This window comes from Plodia interpunctella, chromosome 10 (assembly GCF_027563975.2).
Source record: "Plodia interpunctella isolate USDA-ARS_2022_Savannah chromosome 10, ilPloInte3.2, whole genome shotgun sequence".
In the NCBI taxonomy this organism is placed as follows: domain Eukaryota; kingdom Metazoa; phylum Arthropoda; class Insecta; order Lepidoptera; family Pyralidae; genus Plodia; species Plodia interpunctella.
Window position 1 is genome coordinate 7,364,506 of NC_071303.1, and position 25,448 is coordinate 7,389,953.

Consider the following 25,448-nt stretch of genomic DNA (forward strand, 5'->3'; position numbering starts at 1 on the left):
GAAAACCAGGGCAAGGTAAAATCGCGCACCGCCCTTTCTAAATCTATGGGTAAAATTAATAAATTCTCGTTCTTTAAACGTCGAATATTAGAAAGACAGATAAGGAAAAATAACATAAAGCCACATTGTGAAAACTACCGAATACCTACAACGGAATTAGTAGGTACTCTCTTTACGGAGTAGGTACCTACTAATTCCATGGTGATATAGAAAGGTGCCCCGCGCGCGAGTGGAAAGCAGTCTTAATTTGTTTTTGTGATTTATTTAAACGTACACACCTATACTTCTTGCTTGTTGCAAGTTGTCAAGTATTCTTCTGTACATCAATTTGACTTATTTAGACGCGAGTTTGTTAAACGAATTATTTGTGTTTTAATATATTTACGTTTGTTACTACGTTTTATAATGAGTGAGAGCGAAGTAAGTACACTTTCCTTACACATATTTTTACACGTAAAACCAAATGGAGATTTCTGAAATTGTGATTTATTTTTTAGAGTACTCGATCAAAATCTGCCTCTCGCTCGGCTGATGTGGATACTGTGTCGTCTGATGACAGTCCACTGGTAAGACACACTTGTACATTTTATATTTTTTGAGTACCATACACATTAAATTTTGACGACCTCGGTGGCGCAGTGGTAAAGTGCTTTCCTCTGAACCGAGAGCTCCCGGGTTCCATCCCCGGTCGGGTCATGATGGAAAATGATATTTTTCTGATTGGCCCGGGTCTTGGATGTTTATCTATATATGTATTTGTTATAAAATATAGCATCGATCTACAGATCTTTGGGGGTTGCTCGCAATCTGTATGACAAATCCTAATATATTTAATAATAAAACTTATGCCTGATCGTTGCCTGTACTATTTACTTGATGCTTATGGACTTTCGGCATACTATAATAGTATTGTACGGTCACTCTCTATGTGTCTTACTCTGAAATTGGGCTCACCGTCAATGATTTACCAAAGGGTTGCCGTCCGCCTGAGGCCGACGACGGTCTGCCACACAATCCAACTCATACGTTTTCGAACATACAGCGATTTATTGCGCCAACCCTGGCGTCTTACCACGCGAACTGTGTTAGTATAAATAACAAATGCGTTTGTTTCGTTCATTTTGTCTGGGGCACTTTTCAAAACCAAAGGCAGGCAGGTTTACGTCAAGTATAGTATAGTAATTATCAAAAGGCTACATACTACTGGAATTTCGGAACGACCACTGCTCCCAAAAAATGTCGAAAGTAACTCGTTTAGTCAGTGTTGGTCCCTATCATACCAGGAAAGCTTACCGTTACAGTTTTTATATATTTTTGTAGTACTTAGTAGTAGGTATAACAAGGTACAATACAAGTAAGTATACAAAACATACGAGTATGACTGGTTTGAAATAAAATAAAAATATTTCAGGTACCAGACCGTTGGTCGAACAACATATCGTACCGTCAACTAGTGATGTCCTCCTGCATCGGCATCACGCAAGTGTGGTGGCACCCTTACATCCACGACCTGTCGCGACTGCTGCCCTTCATATTCCTCTACAACGTCTTCAGCATGTTCGTCGGTTACCCCATGTTTTACCTGGAGCTGGCAATGGGAGTTGTCACGAAGAAGAGCCTATTGAATTGTTGGGATCTTGCGCCTATGGCTAGAGGTTACTTTTCTATATGTTTATTTGTCACTAGCTTTTGCCCGCGGCTTCTCCCGAGTTTATCTCGTGCGTCCGATCATATCTGTTAATATCTCGGGTTTTAAGCATCCTATACCAGATGTTATACTATCCGCTATACAACTGTGCAAACCACATCCAATTTCATGCAGTAGTTTCGGCGTGATACGTGAACAAAGAGACAAAAGAAATTAAAAAATATTTTATATGTTTATGGGACTACCCGTATAATTATTGTTCTTTAATATCTCCTATGTACAGATATAGTCCACTTACAGTTTAATTAATGTATAACTATGGAGTGGATATCCTCCCATTGATGTCCTATGATCGCCTCGTACGTCATCCATTCATTAGTCAGTTGTAAAATAACAGCCGAATCTTCAAAATGTTAAAGTTATTATTTATTATGACTGTTATGGGTCACAGCCCCTAACGAAAACGGGAAAATGCGGATATGAAAGATATAAATTACATGATATTATCGACTTTAAACAGTATACTATAAATTTTCAATACGCTTATTTTAAATTCATATACTTAAAGAGGTATAATCAGTTACTTACATAAACATATTCACATCTACCGCTCAGGAGTCGGCGTGGCCATGCTACTAAGCTCTGTTTTCTGCGTGTTCACACTGAGCGTGATTTGCGCGTGGTCGCTTGCGATGTTGGTGCATTCGTTCCACTCGTTCTTGCCGTGGTTACACTGTGCGGCGAAGGCGTCACCGCCATGCGCGGCCAGACATCGGCAACTATCGCCTGGAAGTGAAACACCCGCTCAATCTTTCTTCTTGTAAGTATCCTCTAAATAGTCATAAAAAATCCTCTAAATAATAATAAAAGTATATCTAGTAATAAAAAAAGAGTTTTTTATTGTTCCGTGATCCTCTCAGATAACTCGCCGGAATCACATCGTTCATTTCATTCATTAATTCATTTCTGCACTGCGGTCCAATGGGCGGCTAAGGAGAACCTTTATCGAGTATTATTATTAACTGTATCGATTTCTAACTCACATGGCATGAGTAGGATTCGAATCTAGCACAATTTGATCACAGGCAGTCTTTACCACTGGGTCACCACCACCGCTTCAACGCAGGGGCTGCTACTTCTACGGCTATACCTACTGCGCAGTGTGCGAAACGCACAGAATCCTGAATTCTTTTGCGCGGCAACTATGTTGTCTCGAAATGAACAGACATCATAAGTATTTCAAGTTTTTATTTTTCTCTTTCAATAGTAGGTACCATTTGCATTTATTAATAACATATTAATATGTTTCATTCATTCGTGTTTACGAATTACGTTGTGTTACGGCATGGGTTCCATACAGTTATACGGACGACTGATGTATCTTTTCCAGTAATTTCGTTCTGGATTTGAAGAGATCAGGTTTGGAGGGCGGGCTGGGCAACGTGGTCTGGGAGCTGTCCTGCTACTACGTCGTCAGCTGGTTCTTAATTTACTGCATCGCTGTCAAACGCATCTACAGTTATTCGAAGGTACGCAATTAAAACCAACCTGGGACCGGCACGGCAATTCTATTAATTAATAGCGAAAACTAAAAAAAACTAGGATTCGGATCGAACACTCTTGAGAAGAAATACCAACGGAGGTTTATGATATTAGATTCCTTTCTCGTCATAATAAATTATATAGAAGGAACTTTTTTAAACATGCCGGAAGCCGCTTACCATTATTGTTTTTTTTTATATTAGTATATAATTTTCTACTAAAATTACGAAGTACTCACAAGATCAAAAATTATACAAAACATTCATTGTGGTCGAATAATGGTAACCAACTTTTGTTCACCAGATAGTGCTATTCAAAGACGTGCTGTCATATTTGACACTGATTACCTTCTCCCTGGGCGTGATGCGACTGGACGGGGCATCCAAGATGTTCCATGATTGTGACTGGGGCGCGCTGCTCAGAGGAACCACGGCAAGTTATTTACTTACCTATATGATAAACTTCGTCCACACAACTGGATATAAGTTAGGAATGGTGATATACCTATTTACATTTCGGATCCAAGGTTGAAGGACTATGAGAGATTAAAGAAATACATCAACAGGCCAATTGATTTTTGTCTAAGTTTTTTTATCACTTGAATGAAGGAATGAATGAATGAACATTTATTGCCGAAAATTAAACTTGTGTTAGTTCAACCTTGGATTACTATATTTTCTATGAAAGAGGTGAATGATGCACAAAATTCAAACAGACCAAGACCCAGATTATAAACGTCTACATAAACAAAAAATATGTTACAATAATTTCCTCTGTAGATATGGCGGGAGGCAGTGGAATTTTCTCTCATCCAAATGACAGTGACCCAAGGTTCCCTGGTCATGTTGGGGGCGTATTGTCCCAAACAGCAACACAAACTGGGCACCACATCACTGCTGGCTTTCGTCGTCTCCAAGACCAGTTGTATGGCAAGTGCGCTCATACTTGGCGCAACGCACGGCGCCCTGTATACTGATTATGGCAATAGCACTAATATTATGAGAGGTACACATGTATGTTTATTATGTTTTTTTAATGTCTATCGAAAGTATGGAATTGTATATTTGATTCGGTCCGTGTTATTCATACCTGCGCATGCGCTACTACAAGTTCATACTTACGATCCTTGCGCGTACGATATGTGCTGCATCGGCCTTATAATGTTAAATCGAATAAATATGTAGTTGTATTTTATATAATAATTTTACACTTTTCGTCTCGTCTATTTCAATTTTTTTAAAGGTTTGAGACTAGGCTACCCTCACACTAGCGCTACCATCACATTTTTATCAATTTCAATTAATAATAGTGACAATAAATTGATAAAAATTTGATGGTGGTGCTTGTGTCCGTTTCTGCATTAAAAATTATCAAACGCTTAAAAAATCAAACGCATCAATCGATCGAACTATTTCGTTATGAGAATGGTTATGTGAGAATAGTTTCCCAGATGTTTTTGTTCCCAGGAGCGGGGGCCTCAATGATCCTGTGGTCTGACTACGTTGCCCGCATCCCTGGCAGCCAATTCTGGTCTGCTCTGCTCTTCTTCACCATATTCGTTTTGTCGCTGTCCAGTTGTGTTAGTTCCTATGTTTTTCTTATTAGGTATATCCTAACGATGAAGACTGAACTATTTTGAAACTAACATCTTTTACACTGTCTGTGACGTAGCTTTAGAATAGCACGGACGTGATTTCGCCAAATTCTATCTCATCTGAGCGTGTTCCCGGTTCCTTTCCAGCCGTTGAGCGTCGGAGCCCAGGGTATTTTTTTTCGCCTCCACTTCGCACGGTCGTTGGTCCTCATGCAATTGTTCGGAAATGTATTTTCAAAATGCTATAAATACTTGCTGTTACGACCACTACTGAAAAGAAATGCCGCAAGAAACTAATTTAAACAATGTTGGTCCCTATCCTGCTATCATTATTTTTTATACATTTTATACGATTTAGTCCGATTAAGTAGGGCTATTCCATAAGGATTGCTGCAATAGCGTTTTATATTTCAGGCCCTGCTAGTGCAGACGATGATATCGTCATTCTCGGGCCGCTCCATCCAGAAGATCACCTGGGTGTTCCTCATCGTTATCTGTATGTTGTCCTGTTTGCTCGGCGTTATGACCTTGTGCACACAGGTATTTATGTAACTGTTGATTTTATCCGCGTCCTTTAAATTCATCCATGATGAAAGTTACCGTTAACCGTTCTTCTAGTGTTTGCGAAATTACAAGATGAATCAATACGCTAATTTTGTGAAATAGATACTTACCAAATAAACAGTTTTTCTTTCGTTATATTGGTCAAGCGACAAGATTAAAAATTCTTGGTTAGTAGATAAAGCTCTGTACTCTATACGGTGGTAATTTGATTAGTTCAATGTGCTGTTCACTGTAAAGTCAGATTCTTAGGACGGGTCAGGTTTATCTGCCCCCGACCGTATCTTAATATTCTATTATTTTTGACAAAATAAAACTATTTTTATATACTTAATGATGTAGGCTTTTCACAAAATATTATCTTGCCAGGGTGGTTTATACATCGTGAACTTCCTAATGGAGTGGCCGGTCACACGACCGCGCGTGGCGGTGGCTGCGGCTGTCGGCTTCGTGATCACCTTCGTCTACGGCCAAACCACCTTCTGTGAGGACGTCTATTTCGCTGTCGGGGAATACCCCAGCGTCTTCATGAGAGTCTGCTGGGCCATATTTCCGCCTATTATGATGGTAAGTTGCTGGTAATATTGTATTCATAAATCATATGAGTAATATAAACATTTCGATTGCTCGATTTGCCGACCCCGACCTACTGCACTTAAGTTTTTCACGCGTTATAATGGTTAAAGTCGATACGAGTGTTTTGTGGAAGTATCTAATAGCGCCATATGGTGTATGGTTTTACGTCTAGAAACCGATTTTCAAAATCAGTGTATAAATTATTACTATATCGTGTAATTGAAAACTATTTTTTTTCCTGTAGGTGATTGAAAAATATAAAATCAGATTTCAATGTAGCAGGTTAAATCTGTAAAGAATATTCTTTTTTATTTTCTTAAATCAATAAAATTTAACCTGAATAAAAACCTGATGGTGGCGCTAGTGTGCGGTTAGAAGGGCCTTAAGTCTATTCTTCACGTAGAATAACATTTTAGTTGATGTTCCTGACCGGCACGGGCCTGTGGCCAGCGCCGGGCACTCTGGCGGGCTGGTTCCTGGTGATCAAGACGATAATGCCCATAATCTTCATCATGCTCTTCTATCTTGTCTTCAAAATCAGAGTCCGGGTACGTGCTTCTTAGATTTTCAAAAAGTAATTCTGTTATTAAGATTGAAGGAAGAGTTTTTTCTTTCGTTTCGATATTGTCCTGCCATTAATGTTTGTTTCATTTCAAAATCTGATAGGATTTTAATCAGTTTGGACAATAATTAACGATTTTAAAATCCTGTCGTCTAAATGTCGAAAATTTTGCCTTTCCACAGTTAACATTTATATTTGAAATCGGTCAAACGATGGAAACGGACTTTTGACGAACTTGTCATTGCAATACCTATTAGAATGAGCATCGGTTGATAAACATCCAGTGTTGCCAGCGCCCTCATTAAATTTCTTAACAGACTATAATTAGAAACGACAGTTGTTTTGTCCCAATTTTTAGTTACGTTTTTTTTTTTCAGAATATTGTACGTGACGAAAAGTGATATTCCAGTGATATAATACCTTCAGGAAGGATATCTCCCGGAATAAGAAAATATTGTTTTTCATAATATTGTATTGTTCATGATGAAAATAGAATAATGTTATTATTATTAAATCTGCTTATTAAATTTATCAATACATTAGACCAGTTTTATTTCAACGAGCCTGACAGAGCAGAAATGAAAATTAATATCAGAATGACACCATATTTTATTCACAAAATTTTCATAACACCAATTTGTTACCAAAATAAAGGATTATTTTGTAATATTAGTCATACACACATTATCCACATAACAACTTAGGAAGCTGATTATAATAGGCAATACACATTACGATAATTCTGCATTTTTATATATTTTTCGTCTTTTTTTATTTGTATTGTAATTGTCTATTACAACCAACGGGAGTATTTTTTACACATTTTAAAATCAAATAGTTTCAAAAAACAAAATACATAAGTTATCTTTCATTGGGGAAAACACTCCACATTAATACAGCCTTGGATCTTATCACTAAAATTAACTGAAACTTAAATAATGAACCTCTCATATAAAAATAATGATAAAATTAATGTTACTACATACACCATTAAACCTAAGTAGATAGACCGCCAACATATTCATTTTTTCCTGTTACCATATTTCTTACAGTCTATTGCACATTTATTTCGGAATCTAAAAGCATGCAAGAACAGTATTTGACACTTCCAGAGTTTGGAACGGTAACGTGAGATGTATCTTTGATAAATCTATAAAATATTAATTGCACCAAGGTATGCTTGGGGACTAGATGCGACTTTATGATTGTTCATATTACGCACACTCATGGCGGCGCAGGGATATGGGGTCAAAAACTATTGGTTTAATATTATGTATTGCTAGCTTCAATATCACGCATTGATAATTTTTTTATTGGCCTCGCCTCATAATAGCACCAGTCATTTGTCGAAAATTGTATGCCTTCCGACTCATTTCACCGAATTTTAGCAAATACCACTCAAGTCTTAGTCGTTTTTGGGATTTTAGACTAGTGTGGACTGATGTGTGTAATCTAACATAAATTCTACAGTTCGACACGCAAGTTTTGGATCTCAAGTGTACTACGTGAAGAAGCATACAAACACGTTTGTAACATCCAAGACTCATTTTGTGCAACTACATGAAGAGAGCGGTTCTTGCACAGACATTTAAATTACAATTCTTTAAAATATATCTTAGTTTAAACTAGGATTAAGCTCTCATTATATTCAACTCCAGCGTTTTTCACAAAACTGATTTTGATTCGATTTATAATCTAATATTTATTTATAAATTGCGCATATTAATCTAAAAGCGCGAAACATTTAAATACTGTTTATTGTTATGGTTTGCCATGATTTCTTTATGGTTTAGATAAATTATTGTTATGCATTAAATATTTAATTAGGCCGGTCACACAAGACTCCGTAAGGCGTGCGCTTTATTTTTGTATAGAACGCGTGTAAAAGCGTTGAAAACAAAAAAGCGCACGTGTTCCACAGGCGGTGTACACTGGCCTAAGAGCATGCACATAGGTAATCGACTAATTAACTAATAGATTGACCGACACCGGTAGTTTAATATTTCCTAATTTAAAGTCAACACACTGCTGCTGCTGTTTAGAATGTAGAAGCCTGCGTAACACTAAGATCTCTCACTTCGCATTTGGCTTTATAAAGATGACGAGTTTCGCTTTAAGACAAAAAAAAAACAAAGTACAAATAATCTACCAAGACGTTGGTATTGAGCGAAATTAATGATATTGCAAAGCTGCACAACTAGACTAAAATTATATTTATTCAAACTATTCATATTCCATAAACAATATCAGGAACTGTTTAGTCGATTAAAACTTTTATTCCAATGTACATATTGTAACAAATCGTATATCTATACAGATGTATCAATTTTGATAAGAAAATAAAGTGTGTAAAATAATGAAACATTTGATTGAAACAATTGGAACGGCCGCTGTGCATTGACACCAGTCGACGTCCTAACAGCTATATGTCACAGCCAACTGCAATAGGATCAATCAATGGTGTATTTCCTTATGCAATCTAATGCAACATCAATTTACCGGTTGGCAGTGAATATATTGAAAAACTTTATTCTGAAAAGCAAATCAATTTAGGTAAAATTGTATGTAAAAGTAAATATTCGTTAGAATCATGCTATTCATAAGTCAAAGTAGGTTATAATTATATGAAAGTAAAGAATGCGGCAAAAGAAAAATACACCATTATCTAGTTATAAATGCCACTGATAGCTAAGACAAGTGTTATACCTATACTGTATGAGCAGAGAAAATATATGAGACATCATACTTCTGCTACGATCAGACAGGTCGTAGCTTAATGAAACGATAATTTCACTTCTAATTACATTTATATGACGCTTGAAGATATCTTGTATTATTTCAAGCAGAGAAAATATGTCAAAATTGTGGATCATCTAACTCCCGCACGTATGATTCGATATTCCCAATTATAGAGTTTGAAAATATTAACACTAAGATACCATTGTTTATATACAGGGTTACTGGTATCGCATAACCTTCCAAAGGCGCATAGAGACTAACATCTTTTGTTCTCGACTTTTGTCTAAACGTAACAAATACCACAAAAATACTTTTTTTAGTTTTAAGTTTCTATAAACGTTAACAATATGTTCGATTCCACTACATAACGCTACTGTACTGTTTCGTGTTGCTTGGCTATTACATAGAGTTAAGATGTGTAGAATCGTAAATTAGATTGTATTTATTTATATGAAAAAAAAAAAAAAAACACGAATCACGTCGAAGGTCGTAGAATAAAAGTTGCTTGTTTTGATCTACCCAAGTAGTCTTTCGGAGATTTTGCGTATGATACCTGTAACCCTGTATATAAAGTTTCGACTCCTCGTAACCAAGATCGGTTAGATTTTAACCCAATTATGAAATAAATAAGCAACTTAACTAAGGCAGTTGCTATACAGTAAACCTTATACTAAAGCTATGTACATACTTGTGTGCTGACGCATTTTGATACCTTCGGAAACCCGCTCATAGTCTACACAAGCCATGACTAAAACTGAACGCCCGCTTGCTCTCTGGCCTAAATGAAGAAAACGACAAATTGCATGTATTGATGACTAAAAACTATTAACGCGAATCAAATGTTGCATTGTATTTAGGTTAGCTTATTTAGATATTTACTGTGTGAAGAACGCTCTTAAACTATGAAATTATTTAATGCAAGCAAGTTCTATTTAAATCCAGTTATGTTAACTTATTATAGTGCATGTCCACATGGCAGCTAAGAGTAAATTCGTTATATTCGTGGGCGTAATATTAAAAACGTCATCAAAATAATATAAATATATGAAACAAATATCTTTTTTCCTGTATGATTCGCTGTAAATACCCTAATGTTTTGTGACTGTTATTCGAGAATAGTAGGAAAGCCTCTCATATTGTAAAAAGTTATAATCTATTTAAAACAATAGCTGTAATAGATGAGATAGCCTAACTTAAAAAATCTTACATTAGTGCTCGTTAGCTCTATGGAAGGCCCAAATAGGTTGCTAATGTAAACAACTAATTATTATAATTTATTGATCACTTAGCTTCGCGCACACAAGAATAATGAGATATATGTGGATATTTCACAAATGTACAAATTCTTAAAAAGAATTATAGAAAATATTTCGCTACGATATCCTATGCTATTTCAAAAGAAAAATAAACCTAAAAATTTGGGAAACACAAACTGATCATTTGACTAGCTGTTAACTTTGATTAGACATTACACATGTGCATTGTGCATACCAATGACAGCCCAAGTTGTTTGTAGATCTTGTGAATTAATGTATTTGATCTTGGCGCCTTCGTGGCGTATACTAATGTAACGAAAAGCGAATTATTGCCAGAAATGTTTCCTAATAAACTAAATTTATTACCTACCCACAATCCAATTAAACCAATTAACAACAACCAAGTTATACATATAAAAGCTTAGTTATGTAGTTAGTAATAAATCAGAAACTATAATACAAAACTAAATCTATTTCGTTTCATTATAGTAATAGTTAAATTGACTTACATAAGACTTAAATATTCTTCATCATATATGGACATTACCAAAGTGCATTATAAGATAACTTTTCTAAATCGTGTTGGCATTTTATAAACACCTTAAGTAGAAAAGCTTTAATTTAGAAAAAAAAACATTGAAATGATATCTATACTTTTTGGTCAATTTTGTAATAGCAAAATATAATCATTCCAATACCTAATAAGGCATTGATGTATTGCCTTAATGACACCTACGGAAGGATATATACAGCCATATTTAATCAGATAATCCAAACAACATTATCGTGAGATCAAATCGCCCAACACAATGATTAAGATAGCGCAGCTATGCTCTTAGAAATCACTAGTCAAAAACAATGCACAATAAATTACATTGTAAAATTTAGTATATGCAACAGTTATAGTTAATAAAATTCACTCTTCACGTATCCAAATCTCTCACAACATAAAAGAAACAGATTTCAAGATGGATTTTGAATAATATTAAAAACAGACATTCTCCACAAAACGTTCCAACGGCGAGATAATAGATACTCTATTTATATTTAACACTTAGTATATCATTATAATAACAATATTATACTGGATACCATAACTAAGCGATCCGTCCGGTCCGCCGTTCTCGCCTATCACAAGTATCAAAGGGCACATTCCACTCACTGCCTAATTTAGTTCGTCAACAAAGCACCGATTCACTGAGACACTATCGTGGGCTGCGTCACATTGACGCCCGCCTTTAACATATGCTCTCGAATACATGTAAAGACTAAATGGCGAAGGCAAAAGTATTTTTCAAAACGCTCATTATACTATTTTGGCAATGAGTTTTCATACTAATCCCATTTCAGATATATAACCAACTGCACAAGACAACTAGTAAAAAACTAGTTTAAACATTATAACTATACATGTAGTCTTTACATGGTTAAAAGCTGTATATATGGACGCAATGGACTTCTAGTCATTAAAATGGCGTCATTATGACGACAGCCCACTGGAACCAACCTGTATTACCCTACCGATTACATCTAAGAGGAAAGTTGTAATTCAAGTTACATATTTTTCCCTCAACAACCCGAGTCAGTGTACTATTCCTCCTAGTACGCGCGTACTTGTATGGAAATCACCGCGGTACACGACTATCACAACATTACGATTCTTTGTACTTTCTTCGGCTCCATCAATTCGACAATTTCAATTTGATGTCAGTTCCAACATTATACAACATAGAAATAATATGTATCAAGAATTTAAATTAACACTACAATATTTTTTTACATTTTTTTTAAACTTTATAAAACACCACAATTCCATATTGTCCAATAGACAAATTGTTAAATAACTTAATGAGAGAAGGGACATACTGACATTTTGCAAAACATTCAATATCATAATTTTAACAACCCTATACACATTTTTTTAGCACTTTATATTCATGTGTTTAAACACTGTCACGAAAAACATATACTTTTATCACACAAAACTATCAAATGTCTCAACTCTCCTGATAACACTAAACATTAATCATACATGGTTACCATCGTCTTGACTACTGAGAATTATAACTTTCAAATTCTTTCAATCAACTTCAAATAATATTAAACACAAAGCAAACACAATATTTTGTACTTCATAAACCAACATAAAATCGTATGTACATCAAAGAAAACTTAGAAGTAAACCACATGGTGAAATGCTATGTAACTATACAGATATGATACATTAAAATTATCAGGAAAAGGGCTAGTCGCTATCTATGCTACCGATTTAAACAATCACAGAATGTTAAGGCAACATAACAAAAAAACTGACGCGCACTCAAGACAGCCAACTGCCCAGATAATTTATACACTATCAAATATACACTTAGATTAGGTGTTCGTAAATTCTGTTCCACTATATTAGAATTTCCAAGAGGCACAAAGTAATATTTAACATTTATTTACACACACGTCCGTCGCTTCCCGCATAATCTACATCTTTATACCGTGTTGTATTTCAAACTTATTGAATATGTACAGAAAGGTGCAAAATTAACCGTTCAAATCCCGATATTATTAAATTCATGTCAAACAGAATTTAAGATAAGCATTATGTTTTATTGCTTCGAAACACAACACGGCACATTCCAGGCACTTCCCAAGTAATCACACATGGTGTTTCACTCAATATAGTTCTTCACTCCGGTTTAGGTCGATGTGGCGTAGGCAAAGTATCATGTCTCCGATACATGAGTAAGTACGGCATGCGCGGAGGTTTCGGCTTTAACACCTGAGCCTCGCTTACTTGGGTCACGGTTGAGTCATCATATCTAAAAACAAAAAAAAATTGTTATCCAAAGATAGCCACAAAAGTTTTGAGGCGATTGATTTACATTACTCAGTTCAATTTATCTACAAGTGATCATGTGTTACATGTTCAGAGACGAAAAATAAAATGGCATCATTGTGTCAGTAAATAATTATTAGGTTATTGCTAACCTAATAATATTAGATTCTGCTCAAGTTACAAAAATGTTCTTGCAATTAACGACAAACCAGCAACCCATCTTACGGAAATCATAGTATATCTTACCTTATCCATCCAACTTGACCATGATAAGTATCAGTGACATAGTGCCCCTTGACTGCCTCCACTCCCTCATGGTACACCACTGCAAACAGCTTGTACATCCGCTGTTTGGATGTATACTTCACTTTCGATGACATTATTTCTGCAATTAAACACACTCATTAGCAGTGTTGGTTTACTAAATTATTTAGTATTTGGGTAATAAATATCAGAATATGGTGTCCACAAATAGTGATGATTGTTTGTCAACACTTTTCAGAGACGAAAAATAATAAGCATCATTTCAATAAAAAAAGAAGTATTATTTAAAATAATATGTAGACATTTTGTAATCGTAATAATAATAAGTAAATATTCATCCTTGCTACCAAATCTAAAAAAGTTTTGAGGAGTTAACATTGCCAAAAGAGATATATATTTCTATATAACTTCCTGGTTTACCTCAATAAAGGCGGTAAGATAAACCGGGCACACGATAAGAGACAAAACATTCGCTCTATCCTGTTTCTTAACGGAGTCAAGTCTACAGTTCAGTTTGATACAAAACTTTCGTCATTTCACATAATATAGCAACAAACACAAACTTTGATCAATCTTGAGGTCGATGCTGAAGTCGACGTTCTTGACGATCTTGGCGGTGTGCGAGTCGGGGTCGAGCTGGAAACACTTGAGATGCAGCAGCAGCGCCACCGGCAGCTGCTCCAGCGACAGCTGCTGCCAGGCCTCCGCCTCGCCCTCCAGCGCGTCCTTGTTCGCCAGCAGCTCCAGCGCCTCCTTCACGCTGCTCGCGCGCTGCAACGGGTGCGGGACAACTATATTCATCGTTGTAGTCAACGGTGGTCCGGGGCTTTATTCTTTTGGAAAATAATCAGTTTTATTCTTTCATCGAATTTAATTAAAATCCATTCAGTAAAAAAAAATATGTCCAATCCAAAATATTATAAAAGGTTTTTTATATACCATTATCCTAATATTATAAATGCGAGAGTAAGTTTGTTCGTTTGTTATTTCTTTACATTCTACACAATCAACCGATCTTCTTGAAATATTGCATACTCGATACTATCATCTCGGAAAAATAACTATAACCGTTGGAAATTGACATGAGGCAAGCCACGTGAGGCACAAGCGTACCTCGATGTCGAGCTGCAGCGTGAAGAAGGGCTGCACAGCGTCGGTGACGTCGTGGTGCAGCGCGCGCGTGAGGCGCACGCGCGTGCGGCCGCGGAACACGTCCGCCACCGGCGTGCGCCGCGCGGCCCAGCGTCGCTCCACCGCGCCGCGGTTGCGCGGGCCCATCACCTGCGCAGTGCGCATCCACATATAGAACACTGATAAGAAAGATGCCGACTCATATTATAAATGCGAAAGTATTGTTTATTACCTAGACCGATTGTTAGGAAATTTGGTACATGGGCAGAAAATTACCTGTAATAATACATAGGGTACGTTTTATCTAGAAATTCCCGGATTCACGGAAGCGAAACCCCAGGGCGCAGCTAGTTATATATAACCGGTCAAGTGCATGTTGAACTCGCGTGAAAGGTTACATACAATTTATAGAATTCTTATACTTATATTTCGTATTTTTTTCAAACTAGCACCATTAATCCAATTTTTTTTCAAATTAATGAGTAAGTAATAGAATTTCCTAATTTACTCCCCGAAAATCACCCTTATTTGAAAAAATATTATTTATTCTACAAATATGTGTTTACACATCTTACCAAATTTCAACTAATTTGATCCAATAAATTCAAAACACTGGTTATAACAGACAACACATCAATAAGAACATTACGATACCTTCCACTCATCATCATCATCATCTTCCTCCAGCTGCTCTGAGGCTACGACACCATTAGGTTGCCCTGCAGCGTCCTTGGACTCCTCTGGCTCCACTAATTTCATCAACTGGAATAGATAAATAAACTATTAATTAAAATATAATAGATGTCAATGTTTAACCTATTAACCACTTGGCATTTTATCAGCTATCGTGCCCCCAGCGCCCAGCTCAGTACAACAGAAAAAATACCTACTACAAAGAGGGTTGTATGTAATTTACCTATTTAAATATCGATAAATAATATCGAAATTTGTTGCAGCGCGATGTTAATTAACAATCTGTGCTTAAACCCAGGGCAACATTTTTTTTACTTTTGGTAGTAGAAAGAATTGAATGCAAAGCCATTGAATATTGTTAATGATTTATTAATTCTCAATATAAAATCAGTCCAGAAATCTTGTTTTAATTTCCCAATAACAAATATATATAATAACAAACTTACATAATAATTCAGTCGTACGTTTATGACTGACGCAATGATATTCGTAACATGTCATCTAGGGATGGAAACACTATCCATTCACAATTGTCGAATTTGCTTATTTTCAAAAGAATTTAATAAAACTATGTAGAACTATTGTAAAGAAATATTTATTAGTAATTAATTTATTTGTTGTTCTATGAATAAGTCAATATTAAGAGAACTGCTTTGATGTACATATTTTTTACACGTTATTACTCTTTGAAGAATGTCCTGACACTAGTGTCGGATTTTTCCGACGCGGGCGTTTGGCACCTATGCAATTACGAGTACAAGAGAATATTATCAGTTATTTCACCTAACTTCTTAATTTTATGGCTTTTTAATACGAGCCAAAAGTGTACGACATTACAAATGATTGCTTTATGTAATATATGAAGATATATTACATAAAGCAATCATTTGTATAAAACATGACGTTTTCATCTATCAATATCAATCATTTATATACAATATAAAACATGACAAGTCGGAAAAGCCACTAAAAACAAACAGCTATTTTGTTGGATATATACGACCTAGGCGAAATGGACACGATAACATTGGTCGGATTAATCCGACTCTGGCGGTGAAAGGGTTAAGTGAATTGATTAAAATGGTTCCCAAATATGAGGACTGATCATGGTATCTGGTGCACCCAAGATGGGCTGCTATCAAGAACGGTTTATTATATAACGGAACGAATGTAACACAATTTCTCTTGACTACAATAAAAACTTGTAACATCACATTTTGACTTCAAAAAAAGAAGGATCTCAATTTGTCGCCATATTTTATTTTTATTTTGTAATAAATACTTGTATCATTATTTTATACAGTGGCAGATTTACCTCAAGCATCTCGTCATTGAGCGAATTCAAGAGACATCCGAGGAACTCCTCGGCGTCCTCCTGGCGGCCCTCCTGTGAGCCGGGGAAGGGCCTCAAGGCCCGCAGCACGCGGAGGCCGGCGCCGCCCTCCAGCGGCGGGCCCGCGGGCACGCTGGGGGGCCCGGGCCCGTCCACGCGGGGCCCGCGTCCGCGCGGCGCCTGGGGCCCGCCCGCCAACGGACTGAACTCGTAGCATAGCTCCACTCTGAAAATTTCATTCATTTTCAATATTTTTAAAAACAACATTGATTTATTGGAGACTAGCGGCCCGTCTTTGCTCGAGTACAACCATAAGAAATAATACACGTAAACCTTCCAATACACACTAAATATTGGTGAAAACCTCACAAAAAACCGTCCATTAGTTGTTGAGTTTATTGCGTTCATACAGACAAACGCCTGACCTGAATATTGCAAGAATAAATGATGCTTTGTGGCTCCTACATACTATCGACGCCCATGCGACATATTGCGTAGTTTTTATGTTTAATTATTACCGCAAGAGAAAACTAGGTTAATTAAAGTAAAATATTTTTAACAAATAAATAATAATCAAACATTAAATATTGATAATACTTACAAGGAATCAATAACAGGAGTGCTCGACTTCCCGCGTCGCATCTGGTACGGCAGCGCCTTCAGCAGATTGTAGAAGGGCGGGCAAGCAATGAGCGCCTGCAGGATCGAGTTCACATAGCAGTAGTTCGAGCGATTGGTCAGCCCACGCGGCAAGAGGGACACTGGCCTATTATCCAGTTGGTATTTCGCCAAGAATTCTGAAAATTTTAGCATCAAAATCATACGTAAGTTTAAAATTTTACAGTAAAGATTTAGTGCCTAATATAAACTATGGATGGCAAGTTCCCCACCACTAATTTATGAGGAATATTGATTAATTTATCCCTTATTTTTTTAAAATTCATAAAATAAATCTAACATTTGAACGCACCTTCGTAGGTGTAGTGGTGCACTTGTTTTATAGCCATTCAGTGAGGTCTACCAGTGAAAGACCAACTGTGGAGGAGGAGGCACTTTGAGTATGTTTGTTATGTGGAAATGTTAACAAAATCAATAATAACATTATATTTACCTCCCATCCTGTAAGAAATAGGGTCGTCGCTGAATGGAGACGGCGGTACGGGCAATGTTTGTGTCGGTTCTTTTTGAATGGGCACCTCGCGTGGCTCTGAAGGCGCTTGGCTGCTGGGCGGAGTCTTTGGTGCAGGCGTTGGCGTTGAAGCATTACTGACAGCGTTTACTGAAGTCTTTTCAGAATAGGAAATAGTTGGCGCGGCTGTAGTGGTCGGCGGACGCGGTGTGGGAGATGTTTTATCGACGACAGTAGCTTGTAGAGGAGATGCATCAAAAGGGGGCACCTTAGCTACAGGTTTCTGAACGTTTGGCGCTGCAATAGGAGCAGTCGTAGTCGGACTCGACGGCTCTTCAGTCACGGGCGCAGGCGGCGGCGGCGTTGAAGTCGTTATGGAGGTCTTGCTTGAGAATAAACTCGCCCATGATTTACCAGGAGCTGGCTGCGGTTGCGGTTGCACTACTGGCGGAGGAACAGGCTCCCCGCGGTTTCTAGGAGTGGGCGGGGGAGGGAAATCAGAGGCTGTCGGCGCGGGAGGGGGAGGCTGCGGCACCGGCGGCGGTTCAGGAGCCACCGCGGCTTTCCTCGAATGGCCGAATGGCGATTTATTTGTCACGATCAACGGCTGGCCTTGTGAATGCAGCGTTATGGATATAGGCATTGGCGCCTTACTCGGCGGTAGAGGCGGCTCACGCTTGGCATGTTCAGCTGGGACGGTGGTCCTTTCAGATTCAGCTGCCTCGTTTGACGGCGATCGGTTTGCGGTGCCTTCGCGTTTCTGTCTATTTCCAAATGGTGCTTTTGGCGTTGATGCAGCCTGCTGGACTGGGACAACTGTCTGTGGTACAGAAGGCTTTGGTGGCTGCTTGCCTCCAGTAAAAGGCGGGGCGGGGCCTTTCGTAGGTTTGCTGATAGTCGGCTGTACTTTAGCCGCAGTGGTGGCGATCGTGTTAGCCGACGCTATGGGAGGAAAAGACTTTGCTGCTTGAGTAGTATTAGTTGCAGGGTCCTGCACTTTATTTTCATTGGGCACCCAAGCCAATTTTGTTACTTCCGGTTTTGGTGCAGGAGATACTTTCTCTGTTGGGGTAGGTGGCTTATTTTGATTAATTTCAACTGGACGGTCAGTTTGTTTCGGACTGCTGGGCCCTTTACTAGTAATTTTTAGGTCTTTGATGGGCAAAGCTTCCACAGCAGCCGTCACGGCGGACGCCGATGCCGTAGCCACAGGAGGTTTCTGCTCCTGAGGCTTATTTTCTGGAGGTGCATACGGTTTGTGATTTTGGCCTTGAACAAAGTTCTTGGCGTGTACATTGAACTGATGAGGTGTAGATTGGTGCGGCGGAGGCTGCGGGATCGGCAAGGGCGGTGGGTGAGCGGGCGGGGGCAAGTATATCGGCGGCATGTACTCCATTCCGCCCTCAACTGGCGGGCCGTAAGTGTAGTGCGCGCCGGCGTAGTATGCGTCGACCGCTTCCTGTTCCATAACGACCTCCTGAGGGTATTCCTCTGGTCCTTTATCAGCTTCCCCTTCAACTTGCATGGGGTACTCAGAGTAATAGTACGGAGGGTGTGCGTACGGGCCGTACACGACAGGTTGGTACATGGGGAGATGGTAGAGAGGAGCGCCTTGGGCTTGCGCGGCGGGGTAGTACTGCGGGTACTGGACGTAGTACGGGGGAGGTTGCGAGGGCGGCGAGGGCGCGCGTTTGTTGCGTCGCTCGCGGCGGTGCGGGCGCGCGGTGCGCTCGACGGGCGGCGGCGCGTACTGCGGCTGCGGCGGCTGGTAGTACTGTCCCATATAGCCGTGCACGTTGACGTTTGCGGTGACCTGGCTGACGTAGACGTTGGGCGGCGCGACGGGCCACTGGTGGGGCTGCGGCGGGTAGTGCGGGGGCGGCGCGTAGGGCGGCGGGGGCGGCGGGGCGCCCGCGCGCGCCGGCGAGTGGGGCGCCATCTCGCACTCGCCGCCCGACAGGCTGTCCAGGCTGCTGGACACGGTCGGCGCGCCGGCCGTGCTCGACGAACACGATGAAATATCTGATCCGCCCCAGACAAATTATATTACACATTGGAAGTTACAGTAAAGTAACAATATTCACTCATTAAATAAAAAATAACAAGATTTTGGCTGTTTCTGTAAAGTGGAAAGTAATCTTTAGCTCTGTTGTAAGCGCTGAGTGCGTTTATATCCTTATAACTGAACTAAAATCTGACACCGGTTATACCTATAACACAGTTAGCTTTTATTGTCATCATAAGATTTTGTTCCACTCAACACATTTAACTGCACACACATACTGCACAGACATTGTATATGTCTGTGCAGTAACCTGTTCAGGAATTCCCTTGTTGGAGGCAATCCTAAGAGCACAATTTCCTCATACTAATCATAATAATAAGGAACTGGAAAAACATGGTATACTATATAGGAGACAAGCTGAAGTTGGTGAAATTTAACTTGCCAAATTTGATAACAGATAGGACAGGTGAAACTAAATGAAAGCTATTAAAATAGTCACATACCTACAGCAGGGTCAGTCCAACCGACACTGGCCACGTACGCCGAAGTGTCAGTCTTCCGCTTGAACAGTGCGCACTGCAGGCTACTCCGTTCCGCTTCTTTCACATCTGATAAGTCAAGGAACTCATATTCCTGAAACACGCCACACAAGTTTAGCAATGTCCTAACAGCCAACAGTCTTCCACCATGCGACATAGATGGTCATTTCCATAACTTAAAGCTGATCAGAAGACATTCTATTAATGTCAAATACAGTAAAGTACAATCACGATAAAACATACTCTGTATGCATTAACTTATTTATGAACAAGAAGAAAGTGAATTTCATTCTATCTAATATAGTGAGAAAAGAATCATATTAAATTTTACACATAAAAAAAGTTTTCATTCCTCTTATCAGCTTTCTCTATCCACACACAATACATAACATTCTGCATAGAAAAACATTGCCATCAATTTTGCTAGCACCAATCAAATTATATATAGAGGTATAATTTTGAAATTTAAATCTGCTGTCAAACATCATTCGAGGAGGGAAGGCAACCAATTGTATTATCCGACGAACATTATATATATATATATATATATTTATTTTAAAAACATGTTTTAAACATTATAAACATGAACACTAATTTGTCACTCTCTCATGCAAAAAAGTATGATGGATGTCGCACACATAAAATGTAACCATATGATACTTTAAATCACAAAAGTATCAGAGGTATGAAGCCCTGAGCAAAGCTTGAAGTAACCTTATAAAAGTATTTACATGCCGTTCAAATTGGGAATATTTTTATAGCTATTTGTTATTTATTTATTTTTATAATATAAGGTGACTAAAAACTTAATAATTCTACTGTAACACACTTAAAACAACATTATCATTGACATAATGAGTTGTTTATTTTTTTCCTCCAATGGATGACTAGGTCAGAAAATTAAAAAATAATATGTATGTTCAAGATAAAATAAATTACATATTTAAGATTATTCTGATCATCCATAGATTGTAACAATGACTCCTGGATCATTACACGAAGATTTAAAGTTGGTTGGAATGTCAATTTAATAAAATATTAAATTAAACTCGACCACCATTATAATAGAATATCACTTAGCACGGAATGTTTGGATGAGTCCAAGAATGTGTGATTTTATTTTTGTCATATTTTTAAAAGCGTTCTCATTAAAATATTTCTTTCACTGGTGTTTCTAATAAAGGAAGTCTCTGGTGTATTTTCTATACAAACATAGAGCCATGCTCAAAGTGAATTCCTAGAGACAAGGACAAAAGTTTGGTTTTTATTAGACTCTCACAACATAACAATAAACAAATTACTGACTGTCCCCCAAACAATTTTTTGTGCTGCCTAATATTAGCCAAACTTCAAATCATTGCAACAATTTTCACAATGACAATTTTTCAAGGAATCTTTGGCTAATCATGTACAGTATCTTATCAAACTTTGGCACATAAATGATGAGTTAGGACACACAAAAATTAATATTTTCCTCAAATATATTATAAGGTTTGACTGCAAGTAATATTGCAAGTCATTGAGTTAAGTATGTCAGTAAAATGTAACAATATTTTGCTCTAAATCAAAAAGTGGAATGTTTAATTCAGTTTTCACTACAAAATATCACTATTTTACAGGTTTTTATAAGTAAATAAAAATAAAACCACACAGGTTGCATACACAAGCTATTTCATCATTAACTGTAATTTTCAATTTCAATACATCTTATGATGATCATCTGTAGGAAGAAATTAACAAACGATTTTTAAGCAACAATTAAAACATTTATGTAGGCACTATATAGGCACAGTACATAGTAAGGATTGAAAGTGCCATGTAATAGTAATTAGGAATTCAAGTTGAAAATATTACCTGAACTTAGCTATATAATTATGTTTTATTGTCATTCCATACACATACACTATCATCACTTCAGATCAGCTGGGAGCTGGAAAGTTATTATTAAAAAGTAACCTTGAATTGAGCTGCAAAATGGACACAAGTGTCATTTAATTTCATTTGAACATTGGACTTCATTGCAGCCTGTCAAAATTATAGGTTATGTATATATCGGTCGGGACTTTTACATGAGCTTTGTAGGTCCATTCAAACATTGCAACAAAATAAACTATTCTTACATATAGCGGTCCACTACCGTGCAAATATATTATGCAATAGCATTTGAACCGACAAAATAACAATAACAAAACCATCTATGCACATGTGGTTTGTCAAGTCATGGAATGCAATAGTGAAATTGACATACCTAGAACCTGTTCATGGAATATGCATCCATCGGAATCCCTTTCGATTATAGCATGATTTTCAGCCTCTAATTCTCTCTTGTAATAACGCAAAGCTGCAAAATATGCGTAACATTTGGAGGACTATAAGATGGCGTAACAACGCTCAGTTGCCGGGTGCCATCAGAGTATTGACAAATCAACTTTTTGGTGATTATAATTGTGCCAACCCAAAACTGGACACCATTGATATAATGAAAACTATTAACACTTACCTCCCACGTGCACACAATTTCTGGAAAGAGATATTTTTTCTAATGAAATGGCCAGTTTCAAAATCACCAAAACAAGAAACAAAAGCCAAACAAATTTTTCACAAGAATATTCAGTATTTGTGCAATGCTTACCGTTTCCATCAAAGCCATGGCCTTTTAGGGAACACCATCACGAAATTTATCGCCGATAATATTACATATATACAGTAGCGGCGTTGTAATTAAAAATCTTGGAACGGGATCAACGTCGAGGCCATGCACTCACCCAAGTCCCAACACAAAACAGGATGTGACAAAAGCCGCGCCATTTTTAACTACATGGATTTCAGCCAATAAGAGTCCATTATTGAGACTAACCATAGAGTCACAAACAACTTCGATTGGTTCTTGGTTTTTACCGGAAACATAGAAGCATAAACAAATCGACATTCTGCGTTTTGTTCTACCTTTGTACTTATTTCAATTTTATATACTTTTAAATATTTAAGAAAATGTTTCAATCTTACATTAATTTTAGCCTGGATAGGAAAGTAAACAGCTATCTAATTTATACATTAAATTCAATGCCATCTAATATCAAACATCAGAAATAGAAATAGCATAGTCGTATAAATTTACATGGCTAAAACCACAGATATACTTAACAACATTACATTGAAGGCTAAAACCTTGCGGGAGTCAAGTTAAGAATGATTTAAAATCGGATGTTTTTCTGACTAATCATTTTCATTCACAGACATTTCATTTGTCTAAATGTAAATTGAATGTTTTCATCATGTTATTATTGTAAAATATAATAGTACGCTCTTGTTGGTGGAAAAAGTAGTCTACAAGCCGTGGTTGATAGATTAAAACCTAAACCTAAAAAAATTACAAAAATTGCTTTTTTTCCTTATGATAACTTAACATTGTCTGTGCTTTTCCAACCAAATATTTTTTTTCTAATAGTAATTTCTAAACAATAAAATTATTGTCTATATGTAATTATGTATATCTAAAATATCAAGAAAATAATAGACGACGAACGAGTATAACCATATGAGATAGAATATTTACATAGAACTTCCCGATCCGATGCCCAATCCGGCTATTTGCATAAAAAGTGGCAGATAGGGCACGTGATGAGGGACAAATGATGTCATCGCTCTGTCTCGTTTCTTCTCATGTACTATTTCTTTCTATAGTACTTTCTATATCTAAACTTTTAGGAGAATGATGTACTTACCTACATATGACTTACATCTATCTTTTTTATTATATAAAAGAAAAAAGTTTTTTACTAATCAACGCCTAGCCTAAACCATAAACGCGAAATTTGGTCAGTAGCTTTAGGTTATTACGTAGTGCTCAGATAAGAAAGGAATTTTCAAAATTCAACCCCTAAAGGCGTAAAAATTGGGGTTAAAGTTTGTATGAAAAATAACGAAAATCTTTACTTATCTACTTGAAACTTGGCACAAATGCTATGCAACAAAAATAATGAGACCAGTGTTTCAGGATTTATTTAAATTTGACCTTTAGGGTAGTTAAATGAGGGTGAAAAGAAATAACGAATAATCCTATTCAAAATGTCGTTAACTTAATATATGAGTAGACAGCTCAGCGGTGAACACCATGTTGATGGATCGAATCCTGAACTTCAATTATTTTGAATTAAATCTGATTAATAGTGTGATTTCTGTGAAAGTTTTATTATGGTTTTACCCGAGCGAAGCTGGGACGGGCTGCTAGTATTATTATATAAGTAACTGTTGTTGTTGTTGTTAAAAAAAGATAGTTTGCTACCATTGACGTCACTTTGATCAGAGTTAAAACCTACATGTTATGTCGTAGTTTTAAAAGGGCCCCTAACCCAACTACCTTATTAGGTAGTTGGGTTAGGGGCTATTCATCATTTTGATGTATTCATCAAACTGATGAATTAAAGTTACATTAATTTGATCATCGTTTTGGGTTACTGAAATAGCTCATTGAATTAGTAGTAATTAATCATGGAAATCGGTACATAGCATAATGATTTGTTTTCTATTCAGTGTCGTTTGGAGTAAAAAATAAAATGCAATGCCTAACTTAGTAGGTACCACCACCGCTATGTGACTTAGTGCCTACTTTAGGTAGGATTTTATTTGTCAAATAAAAAGAAATCAAATTATGAGACAATAACGTCCTCCCGTGTCCTAAAATCGCTATAAGACTACGTGATTCAGCTTTACCTGCCCACTCTTTATTGGCCAGTCCTTTATCTTACAAACATCGCATGTTTGCTTTGCCGCCCAATTCGCCTGCTACGTGACGCATTATACTCAATTATCTTTGGTTTTCTTGAATAGATTGGGAGAGGTTTGAGCATTAACTAAATAGTTTCAACCTGGTTTTTGGACTGAAAAACCGGAGTGAAAATTAGCGGGCTGTACTGTACCTACATCCTTTCTTAATATTCCACTAATATTATAAAGGCGAAAGTTTGTGAGGATGTGTGTGAATGTATGTTTGTTATTCTTTCACGCTAAATCCTATGTTTGTTATGAAATTTTGTACCTAGACAC

General features: G+C 37.3%; 2 protein-coding genes across 5 annotated transcripts; one reads left to right on the forward strand and one right to left on the reverse strand.

The window, feature by feature from the left end:
- The first annotated feature begins 288 nt into the window (after positions 1-288).
- LOC128672782 (sodium-dependent nutrient amino acid transporter 1-like) lies at positions 289-8,640 on the forward strand. Its single transcript, XM_053750175.2, has 12 exons — positions 289-420; positions 498-566; positions 1,412-1,655; positions 2,264-2,468; positions 3,039-3,177; positions 3,494-3,622; positions 3,970-4,195; positions 4,657-4,769; positions 5,199-5,324; positions 5,715-5,912; positions 6,338-6,469; positions 6,861-8,640. The coding sequence occupies exons 1-12, from the start codon at positions 406-408 to the stop codon at positions 6,882-6,884; spliced, it is 1,620 nt and encodes a 539-aa protein (XP_053606150.1). The 5' UTR covers positions 289-405; the 3' UTR covers positions 6,885-8,640.
- On the reverse strand, positions 7,075-23,191 carry LOC128672781 (ubiquitin carboxyl-terminal hydrolase 10-A-like). Of its 4 annotated transcripts, none has more exons than XM_053750174.2 (12): positions 23,035-23,188; positions 22,903-22,922; positions 22,257-22,332; positions 20,367-20,496; positions 17,841-19,880; positions 17,331-17,526; positions 16,712-16,955; positions 15,358-15,465; positions 14,686-14,853; positions 14,136-14,343; positions 13,555-13,693; positions 7,075-13,291 (listed from the first exon to the last, which is right to left on the reverse strand). In XM_053750174.2, the coding sequence occupies exons 5-12, from the start codon at positions 19,795-19,797 to the stop codon at positions 13,159-13,161; spliced, it is 3,153 nt and encodes a 1,050-aa protein (XP_053606149.1). In that variant the 5' UTR covers positions 19,798-19,880; positions 20,367-20,496; positions 22,257-22,332; positions 22,903-22,922; positions 23,035-23,188; the 3' UTR covers positions 7,075-13,158. The 4 variants fall into 4 exon arrangements, with proteins under 4 accessions (XP_053606149.1, XP_053606148.1, XP_053606147.1 ...); XM_053750173.2 differs by lacking the exon at positions 22,257-22,332 and adding an exon at positions 22,651-22,743; XM_053750172.2 differs by lacking the exon at positions 22,257-22,332.
- Between the last annotated feature and the right edge of the window lie 2,257 nt (positions 23,192-25,448).